We start from the raw sequence: 11,268 nt of genomic DNA, 5'->3' as shown, positions 1-11,268 counted from the left end.
TTTTTTTTGATTGCTAGTCTTGGTTGTATATGTTCAAAGATAAATTATTAGAAGGGTTACTTTTAAAATAAAATGAGTTATTTTAAAGTATTAGTTATATTTATGACTATTGTTTTTTAAATATTTATTATTAGTTATTTTTAAACATTATTTAGTTATATTATAAATAAAAGATCTCCAATACCATTTCCACAGYTGACCCAAGGAAGGCATTGAGATTGTTAATCACTTAAAGATAAAGACARCTCTAAACTTAGCATTGAGGAAAGGACTGGTTTACATCCTCTATAAATATTTAATTAACAGAGAAAATAGGATGGAACTGTTATAATACAAGTGACTTCCTGCATCTGATTACAAAAAGGATTCTCAGTTTGAAGACTGATCTGTTTTAATGAGCTAAGTTGCCTGGAGCAGCTTATTTTCCAGGTATGATAAAATAACCAAATTTGAGTGTTCAACAGGTACATATCACAAAATTCTAGAAAAGGGTCCAAATGCTCATCTTGATTTGCAATTATTATCTGCTATTTTCAACACTCCTTAAGGTGCTTACATTTATTTGCCTTATTTTAGCATGGTTTTGCTCTCATTTTTACATTTTGCTCACTACTTTCCTCATTCATGTAACTAATCTTTGTSATATTTTCACAGAATCACARAATATGCTGAATTGGAAGGGACCTATAAGGCTCAGTGATGTATAGATTTTAGCACTGTGATTTTGTGTTTTAATATTTCAGCTTTATAAAGACCATGAAAAGCCTTTTTTATCCAGTTTGAATTTGAAGTCTAGAGTTACATGATAGCAGCCTTCTAACATTTGCAAAGATGCAATAGGGCAGATGAGATTACAATTGGAAACTCAAGTAAATTGATGCCTCTTTTGGTCCTGGACATTGCAGTTAGCTGTCTTCAGCTCCACAAGCAAAAGAGGTGCCTGAGAAAAGATTCTTTTTCATCTTGGACAAATAATAAAATTAKTTCTGCTGAAATGGATGAAAAAAATGATCCCCCAACAGCTAAACCTGAAGATGAAGTAAGTGTAAGTAGGTGGCTTAAACACTGTTGATTTTATATAGCTTTTGACAATCTTAGATATCTTTTGATCTAATTCCTAGGTATTAAACKTAACATCATGGTTAGATTTGGTATAATTTTCTGGTTTATAGCTCAGTCTGAAAATGTCAAGGTGTTTGTAGTTCTCTGGCTTGCTAATAATATGTATTTTCAGGCAATTGAAATAATGGACACATCAATGTGACTATGTAAAAGCGTGTAGTGGTGTCATGCTGCATGTTTTTCCAAAAACAATATAATTTCTAGGCAAGAAAGGCAAAATTAAAGCAGGAAAGTGTTTTGCTTTTCCCAGAGAAGATAGAGAAGGGGATTGTTGTTTGAGTGTTAACTCATGACAAAGAAGTAATTAAATAATTTAGTRTGTGGTGACAGTCAATTTGCAACTTTAGCTGGAAACCAATTCTACAATACAGGAACTAAGTTGCAGTAGGAGGGAAAAGCTGAATTGAGAACTGATGGGCATTATTGAAGGAAGGGAGCAGCTTAATTTTGATGTTGTTTTCCTTACTATAAAATGCTTGCAGTAAATTAATACAACATATGGAAACATTGATAATGTAGCACATAGCATCCAATATTCCTATGAACCCCATGTAACAGAGAACTTTGCCATTGAAAGCTTGATACATTAACTGCATTTAAAAAAAAATGGAATTACTGTAGATGAAATGAAGTTACCATTTTTTTCAAGTGCCCACTTATAATCCAGTGATGTCAATTTGGAACATTTTTTAACAATACTTGACAGAATTTAATTTTTAATAATAAATTTGTTTAAGTCTAGAGCTACAAAAAGGAGTTACATGGGAAAACTTAGATATAAAATATTAGTATTGGAATCTTGATGAAAGTGACAGAAATTTCAGATGTCAGAACTCAACATTTGTTGAGCTGCCTCAGGCTGAGCACCTGAGTGTATAAAGGAATTTTGTGACAATGCCGAGCTGAAAACAAACAGGCACTTTGGTTTTCATCCTTAGAAACATGTACTCAATAAGGTTTTTTTAAAACAGAAGGTGGGTAAATTGAGTGGAGAACGCACAAAACAAGTGCAGTTCATTACCTAGACAGAAAACATGAGTCTGAAATCTTCCAGTTCTGTGTTGAAAGATTTTGTTTGAGGAAATTATAAGGGGTCATACTTAGTCTTTTAACTTTTCTTTTTATTACTTATTACCAAATTTTCTTCTCCTCTTTACACATCCTGCACTCTGAGGTCAAAGATTGCCATCTGTTGTATTTGACTACAGAACCAGCAGGATATTTCTGGTGATGTTTCTTATGCTCCCTGTGTGAGGATACACAAAGCTCTCTTCTTGATAGCATCACTAGTGCATAATATCAGAGAAACACATAAAAAAAAGTGTTGGTGGAGACTTGGGCAGTTGTTAAAAACGGAGATACATCAAAACTCTGGAATCATCCTCTGGATTATCAACATCCCTCTCATAGTGATAGGCCCAAAACACAGACATGGGCAAAAGGAAACAAACACTCATTGTGGGTTATTTCACAACACTGCTTTTGAAAACTGCTGGCACTTGTGCTGSTCATTCCATTTCCACAGTGAAAACTCAAGAGTGAAGTTCTTAGCTGGTTACTTCCTGACTTTCATGGTYTTCTTTCTCGTCAAGTGCAATAAAATTGGATGAAAAATGGCCAYTGTGCCCATGGTTTATAGTCTACAACAGKCCACAYAGGTACCTTCTGAGASRCTTCAGAGAAGGTAYTGCTGGTAAATAGATGAGCATCTTGGTGCACACTTTCTCCTTGTGGTCCTGCTGTAGCTCTGCAGAGGCCAAAAAGAGCCTGTTGAGCACAGGGAACAGCCAGATGTGCCCAGGTCAGGGGCTCTGCTGTTGTGTTTGTCCCTTCCAGTGTGACTGTGAACTCCTCACTGTGTTTCTGTGTGGGCACAGAAGGGGTTTGGTGACAGGACAGGGGCTTGTCCATCAGAGTGAAGCTATCAGCATCTTGAGCAAATCATGGGCCAGTTATCACTGGTCATCATCAGAGCCTTTTGATTTGCACGGCTTAGAGATTGTGAACCACTCAGAGATGCCTCTGAAGGGCATAAATTCAGCTGTGAGGTGAGGAAGACCCACTTTGATGATGCCCTTAAAATGAATCAAGCTGTTCCAAAAACAAGGAGAAATACCTTGTTTTGATTTTCATCTTTAAAATTATGAAATGTAGTTTATTCTTCATATATATGAGCTCCTGAGCAAGGTCATTTTGTCTAAGACTGGTTTGTGCTTCATAGAAGACTGTGCACTAAAACTCTTGCTGCTGACTGCTGGCTGGGATTTGTCAACACCTCCAGTCATGGATCAACCCACAACTTCCTAAGGCTGCTGCTTGAGAGCTTCCCTCTCACTAGCATCAACAGGCTTTTAGAGTTCTTTTCCTAAATGCTCCCTTTTTATGTAGAAGTATTATCTAACTTATGCTATGATTGTTGTATTAGGAGGAAATGCATGGCGGGTCTTGGTTTGTTGGGGTTTTGTTATGGGGTTGTGGTTTTTTTGTTGTTTTGGGGGGTTATTTTTTTTTTTTTTTTGGTTGGTGGATTTGGGGTTCTTTTGCTGGGTTTTGTTTGTTTGTTTTGTTTTGTTTTGTTTTGTTTTGTTTTTAATTTCATTCTGGTGCAGCTGGGTATAAGAACTGAAACTGCATTAATATCCATTGCATCTGGTCATTACCGCTCTGAGTGGTCCAGGAATTTGCTAGCTAAACTCTACAGGGATAAAAGACCGAATAAGACTTGAGAAAAGGTGATTGAACATTTAGATGAGCTCACAACAAACCATTTGACTGTGACAGGAGATATCCTAAGAGAGAATTTTGTGAAATGCCAGAGASTTCTTCAGGCAATTCTTGCTGTGCCTGCAGCAGCTGATAAACATTATTTGCCTGCTTAAATGTGTGGATTAACTTCTGCAGAGGAGGATGCCTGGGGGGTGGTGTCTGGTACAAATGGACTTTTCAGAACAGACAAGGTGTAGATACCTTACAGGACGTGGAAACTGCTGCTGCAAATATAGAAACGGTCACGTAGTCTTTTGTACCTAGATGAGATGGCCAGGATATATTTTGGATCTAGCATTAGAAAATTTGGGACTGTAGCTCAAAAAAAAACTGTCAAGGAGTTGGGAATGCAGGTGATGACCCTGTGCAAATCCCATCCCAGCAAGAACTGTGCTGTGCTCTCCTCTTCACTGGAGGTAACTTCTCAGAGGGAGCCAGATGTTCAGGTAGAGCCTCTCCAGAGCCCCTGCTCCTCATCCTGAAGGAAGTGGAGACTTTTTTTCTGAGGAACTAATTGGTTGAGGCTTTCTGGTCAGTCAATTCCTGCCAAAAATGTTCCAAATCTTTTGTTGTATTTTCCCTTATTTTAGGCAGCCAGCGTTTCAGACCAAATGGTGTCTGCAGAAGACAAGTTGGCAAAGAGGATTCTGGCAATGAAAAAGCACRGCAAATTGAAGAAAAAAGAGAAGTTACTATGGAATTTTCAAAACAAAATAATTCTCTTTACCCTCATTCTATTCATTTTAGGAGTTGTAACCTGGACATTACTGTGGCTCTTCATTGGTGAGTTGCTGAAAGTTCATGCCAACTCCATATATTGTTATCACCAGTAGTACATCAGACGGCTTTAGACTCTCAAGTAACCTTAAGGCTGTTTATAAAATGATATGGAAATTTTTTTATGGGGCCTGAAAAACTTTTGTCTTTGCTAAGATTTAACAAATAATTAGAAAAGTAGGCTATCTGCTGGCTTTAGGGAGTGTGAACTTTATTTTAGTGTTTTGCAAAGCGTTTTCATGATGGTAATGCTGCCTAAGATTCCTCAGGGATGCTCCAGAATCTGGATGTTGATACTGCCCTCATGGTGGTGGCTCATTTGTATGGTGGTATCTTATCTTGTGTGTAGGGAACAGGAGCTCAATTAACTATAATTTGGTACACATCTAGAGCAGTTTGGCTATAAAAGTGCAGTGTTCTTTGGGTAGTTGTTTCAGACTAGAAAATAGATTAGGCCAAATAGATTAATTTTGTTTCAAATTTAATAAAAACCCCTCATTGTTATTAAAAAAAATTTAAAAGCTAACTGTCTTCTTTGTTTCTTGCAGTTCAGACAGAAAACAAAGATGCCCTATATTTTGTTGGACTGTTTCGTGTTGCCAACATAGAGTTTCTCCCAGAATACAGGCAGAAAGAGTCAAAGGAATTCCTCTCTATGGCACAGACTGTTCAGCATGTGGTAAGATGGGTGAGCTGCTTGGTTAGCAAAATCTGTCAGAGCTGTGAACAAGAGGTGATGCTCAGGGGTCCTTGAGGCTGCTGTGGTGCTCTTCTTCCACCCCTTTTCCCCCAGAGGAYTTTGTGCCAAGGGTGGCTGTCTGGAGGTGTGGAGGAACTGACTGCTGTCAGCTGGTCAATCACAAACTGACTTTTGAACAGGTCTGTTTGTCTTTTACACTTTACTATAACTTTTATATCCTTTCCCCCACAAATCCTAATCTATGACTGAAATCCTACAAAAGCCCTTAAACTCAACTGTCACTTTGGAAAGGCCAAACAGATGAGATATTTTGCATTTACACTGGTATCATCTACCAGTCCTCTGCATCAAAGCACCTATGATTACTCGAGGGATCACAGATATATTTCCATTTACATTTCCTTCTGATGCTAGGTATTCCATTGATTATTATTCTTCCCAAATACCTCACACCAGTCAAAGCAGAAATAGAACTCCGAATCAATAGCTGCTCTACAGTGGGAAGAAAGGGGTGGGAATCTTGGTTAAAAGGGAATTTGACTTTAAGGACATCCCTGGTATAGGGAGAAAAAATACATTAATGTCAGGAACTGCAGTACTGTCTACATAAGGATTCAAGCTTATGAAAACTTTTGAGGACTGTATGAAAACTGCTAAACAAACAAACAAACAAAAAAAAACCCCAAAAAGTAGATACGACCAAGAATTTTTTAAATAATTACTACGTTTTTGTCAATAATTACTAAATTTATAATGTGAACTAATKTTCCTTTTTCCATCTCTTTCCAAGTCCTGCATATTAATGATTAAAGTTCTTTCAGGCAGCAGAAACAGATAACCAGTGCAGGGCATAACCTTCTCCTGCTCTCCATGGAGCAGCTCTAACTTCCTGTAATCCCTGTGTCTTGCTCTTGTCTCAGAGCATCCTGCCCTTGTCCTACAAAGCAGAGAGAGGTGACAGACAGACGGTGTTCAGCTGACAGTGTCACCACCTCCCRCTTGAACATTACTTGGAATTTACCTTCTATCTGTAAACTTTGCCTGAACTCACCAATGGATTTTGCATTGCTGAAGTGGGCTTTGTGGCAGCCTTAACTATTGACTACCATTGTTAGTAGGGAAGTGGGAAATTTGGGATTTTGTTTGTTGTTCTCCTCAGAAGCCTTTTCTTCATGGCTGCTGGCCCAGAGACCCCRAGTGACAGTGGAAGAATCTCTCAAGACAGGTTCTTTCCCTTTTATAGTAACAGTAATATATAAAATCCCTTATACCTTAATCAGGAGAAAGATTGATCTCCACCCACTTTATTTAGGCCCTTAAAATTATTGTTCAAGCTTCAGCTTCAAGATGTATCAAACARTGAAAGTTAGGGATTAATATGGATGTGATATTGACAGCTTTGCAATAATCTCTGTCATAGTCCTTTGGGCATTAGTTTTGATCATAAAGCAGCAGAGTGAGGTCTGAACAGCTTGAGGTACATGCCACCTTGTGGCTTTGAACGGGAGGGGAAAAGGAAGGTTATTGTCACACTGGTATTGTCACAGCAGGGACAATCAGGAGTTTGCTTTGCCCAAAGGCAGGAAACAGAGAGAGATTTTGCTTCTCCACATATTTTAAAATGYGTGTTTTGGAAAGAAATATGGTAATACCAAGCTGTTGATGAAGAAAGTAGATACAAATGAGTCAAAGTGCAAGAAATTCCATGGAAACATTAAAAGAATAATTCTTTAGCTGTGAGGGGAATCAAGCACTGGGGTTGTCATCCAGGGAAGGCATGGAGTCTCCATTCTTGAAGGTAACCAGCTGGAAATGGCTCTGAGCAACATGGCATAGCTGGCCCTGCTTTGAGCAGTGGGATTGGATGAGATGCTCTCCAGAGGCCCTTTCCTATCTCAGCCTTCCTGTGATTCTGTGGAAAAAGCTCTGTGGAAAAAGCTCTGTGGAAAAAGCTCTGATATGTGCTGTTCACTCCACCTTAGTAACAAGACAAAAATGTGTTTGAGTGTGTGCACATTTCTTAAAGCTTGGCCTTAAATTTAGCATTAGGATAGGGAAGCCCTCTGGTTTTGGTATTTTTTAATGTAGGATGTGCACCTTCTTCAAAATTCATTTTTCTGGAAAGATCATTACTGTATGTGTGAGCTGTCCATGGGCAGAAGATTTGATGTTTCCTGGGAACACTGGACTTGTTATGGGTGCATTGAAGAGCTGGTCTGTTCATCTTCTGCTCTGCCKAGCTTGGATGATTTGTGTCTGGAAATGTCTGCGTGTTGAATAATCTTGGTGGAAAATGGGCTGTTCCTAGGAAAGTCTAGGCACGGAGCATCTCTAAGTGTGACTGATTCCAGAATGCATAATCTTTATWCTTTCTCTTTCAGATGAACTTGGTCTACACCACTTCTTCTTTCTCCAAATTTTACAAGCAGTCCACCGTCTCAGAAGTCAGGTAAAACTGCAGTTGATGTAATTGCTTTTCTGCTGGGTGGTCTATAATGTAATAAGCCCACAAAGCAAGCTTATTTTTAATGGTTATTATTTAATGCCTTTGTTTTGTACTTGAACTGATAGCAAAGTATGTTTATAACCTTTCCCAATTCACTTAATAAAAGYAAGGGCAAACTAAAGTCATATAAGCAGTTCCTTGTCTGCCAGGAATACAATGCAAGATGAACAGAAATAATATCAATAAACAGGTTTGGTCATACTTTGTCTCATGCAGAAGTTTAACCACTTAAACATGCTGTTGGAACACAACTCTGTGTTATTGACCAAATTGCACATATTTTGCAAGTAATGTTATTGGAATAAAACTATCTTCTACTTACAGAAGAAGCAGGAAACCTCTATGCAATAAATTATGCTTACTGTAATATTATGTTTGCAATTCATGTTAGAAGTTTARTTATTTGAATCCTCTTGAACCAAACACAATTTTGGTCCAGAAACTGGAGGTTTCTAGGCTATGTTTGATGTAAAGGTCTTTCCCCCCCTAAGGAGGTAGAAATTAGTGTGATCATACATGGCCTCTAAGGTGTTACCTGAATAGACCAGGAATTGATTCACACACACTGCAGCACCCAGTGCAGGGTGAGATGTGAGCCAATGCAGAGCTCTGTGTTTCTGGAGATGATAATTCTACTGTTTCTGTTCCACTATTTCTGTTTTCATCTTTGGGAAATAATTCAGCACTAACTCATGTGTAGATAATGTGATTTCCATAGATCTCAAAAGTCAGGAGCCCTCAGGAAATCAGTCTACTGAAGATTCCCAGCTGGATGTGAAGAGTGTGTTTCAGTGTTTGTTTTATTCATTTGCTTTTTTTTTAAGGGGAAAATATGCATTCAGTGGGTTAAATGAATTATGCAATACACAAATGAGCCATCCATTTCTGAGTTTGTACGTCAGAAGCTTGGGCTAGGAGTTAGCCTTCAGAGAACTCYCAACAGGATGATAATCTGAACTCTTTATTTCAGTAACAACAACAATGGAGGCCTTCTTATTCATTTCTGGATCGTATTTGTGGTACCACAGGCGAAGGGGCAGGTGCTGTGTGAGGATTGTGTGGCTGCCATTTTAAAGGATTCCATTCAGACCAGCATCGTCAACCGCAGCTCAGTGGGAAGCCTTCAGGGCCTCGCMGTGGACATGGATTCCATTGTGCTGAGTGGTTGGTACCAGAACATATCCATGGCCTTCATTAAGAAAACATTTTTACATTGGAGTAGCAAATTCTGTAAATAAATGAATATGTTGATCCTACCTTTTTAGCTTCTAATACTAAAATTATAATAGAAAAAAAAAAAGTGAGAAGGAAAATAAAAATKAGATTTGAGGCCAAATCAAGGAACAAATTGTCCTTGTAAACAGTGATTGCAAAACTTCCTCTACTTGGAGTGCTTATGCTCATAGCCAGGAGCTAAGATGGGTACCTTGCAGGCAGATTTGCAATGCTCTGTGATTTTTAAAGCGTAGAAGGATTAAGGTGAATCACACAAATCAAACTTTAGCCCCTTCATTGAAAATGAGAATCTTATCACCCCTTTATTACAGATTCAAAAACAGATGATAAAGCTGCCCATTTGTTAAACAAGTCCTGTGCCATTCCTGTCTGGGGAACAAACTCACAATGAGTGATTCAAGCATCTGTTTAATGTATTTAGCTGAAAAATGTTTAATGATTTTCCATTCTATGGACATTCAGACAGAATAACCCTGCCCATCTAAAAGCTGARAAAGACCTTTGTGGGCAAGGGTGAGAAAATGACCTCCTGGGTACCTCTGTCTCAGTCCTTTGATTGACTTTGCTTAATTGCAATGCAGTCTCTTCTGGCCTTACCTTCAAAGCTTCTTGCAGAATTTGCAGAAATGAAGGAGGCTATGGCAGCCCCCCTGACTGAGATAAGTGTTTTATCCTGTGTGTTCAGTGTTAGGACTGAGGTGTGATTGAATTAAACCCTGAATTCTGGATTTCAGGCAAACAAGGAGACTCACACAACTCTTTTTCTATGCAGCAGGTCTTCGGTCAGATTATTGGTCAACAACGGGAACAGGTAATTGACCCTTTTGGCAGCTTCCTGCAGAGGAGAGGTGGAGAACAAAGCTTTTAGTTCATGATTTGGACTTAAAGATAGTATTCAGTGTTAATTTAAGAGGCTTAAATTCAGCCTTGGCATTCAAGTCCTGACTTACTGAAAGAATGACCAMGAATCTTACATGTAACAAATACAGAAACTATCTACCTTTAATCTGCCTGGTAAATTTTTTAGATGTGCCTGGTGACATAGTAGGAAATAAATTCAGCTGTTTTACTATCCATTGTGTTGACCAGCAGATGATCCTTTTCTAAACTGGACAGTGGTGAATTTAATATTCTGAGCAAGAGCAGCGCTTTTGTCCATCCTTTATCCTCCTCAACTCCCTTTTCCCAAGGTTGATGATGAATTGCTCTTTTGAATAAACTGTCTAGAAKTATTTAGTTTAGGCAGTGAGTTTTGCCAGGGTTGTGGGAGGCACTATTTGTACACCTGTCTGGTTTCATGCTGTAAACCTCCCAGGAGGGTTCTTYGCCAGTGTGAAGCACTGAACAAGCAGCTCAAAAGCACCTCACAACTTCCTTCACCAGTACAGGGAGCAGGTACCTATTTAAAATGCGCTGCATGCAATAGCATGCTACTAACCCTGGATGCAGACACCTGCCAAGACTCTGTTGGGCCCACAGTTATCAAATATCAAACATGGAACTGGGGATGGGTTGGCCTCCCTTGCTCCTTGACACTGACTGACTCTTCATCTTGAGAAGTTGCACTGCTTCCATTTTTCAAGGGCTTTATGGCTTTCCATGTCTGTATTTTTCTTTCCTGAGACATTTTGTGGCACTTCTGTCTGTGACTTTCACTTCTGTTACCTCGCAAGGTTTTAGCTTGCATGCTTTTTTCAGAATCCAACAACTCTTTTTGCCATTCAGCCAAGTCAAGCTCTCCTGGTTCTGAGGTGCACAGGCAGACTTTAGCTCACAGACCGTGGGCCATGGTTTGCAATATTTAGATTGTTAACAGCCCATAATTTCTCAAAACTCAAGTCAAGTTTGCTCTAACATTCTCTTGTTAAAAATCTCCCCTGACTTAAACTGCAAAGAGTAACAACATCGACTTCTATCGCATCTCATTACATGAATTTTATTTCTATAAAAGAGCTTTGTGTATTGCTGTTTACTTGCATAGCAATATCATTTCCTGGTTCAGTGTTCCATAGTGGAGGAATYAGCACAGTTGGAACTTGGTTCCAATTTATTCCAGAATGCAGCCCATAAAACAAAAGAAATTAAGAAGAGCACAACACAAATATTGTTGCTAAACCTATTTTAGAACTTATGTGGTATTTTTCACACGGAGAGAGAAGGA

The 11,268-nt window shown here is 38.7% G+C and overlaps 1 protein-coding gene across 1 annotated transcript in view; it reads left to right on the top strand.

The window, feature by feature from the left end:
• Nucleotides 1-994: 994 nt before the first annotated feature.
• The window catches only part of TMPRSS7 (transmembrane serine protease 7), a 29,847-nt gene continuing 19,573 nt past the window's right edge, over nucleotides 995-11,268 (top strand). The window contains exons 1-6 of the mRNA XM_057371828.1: nucleotides 995-1,053; nucleotides 4,487-4,671; nucleotides 5,214-5,344; nucleotides 7,747-7,814; nucleotides 8,842-9,035; nucleotides 9,880-9,918. Coding sequence (XP_057227811.1) covers nucleotides 995-1,053; nucleotides 4,487-4,671; nucleotides 5,214-5,344; nucleotides 7,747-7,814; nucleotides 8,842-9,035; nucleotides 9,880-9,918 — 676 coding nt within the window. The remainder of the gene's footprint in view (nucleotides 1,054-4,486; nucleotides 4,672-5,213; nucleotides 5,345-7,746; nucleotides 7,815-8,841; nucleotides 9,036-9,879; nucleotides 9,919-11,268) is intronic.

The sequence above is a fragment of the Malurus melanocephalus genome, unplaced genomic scaffold (genome assembly GCF_030028575.1).
Source record: "Malurus melanocephalus ecotype Western Australia unplaced genomic scaffold, MMel_1.1 scaffold_159, whole genome shotgun sequence".
NCBI lineage: Eukaryota > Metazoa > Chordata > Aves > Passeriformes > Maluridae > Malurus > Malurus melanocephalus.
The sequence above is the reverse complement of the archived record's forward strand: the minus strand, read 5'-3'. Positions and strand labels throughout refer to the sequence as shown.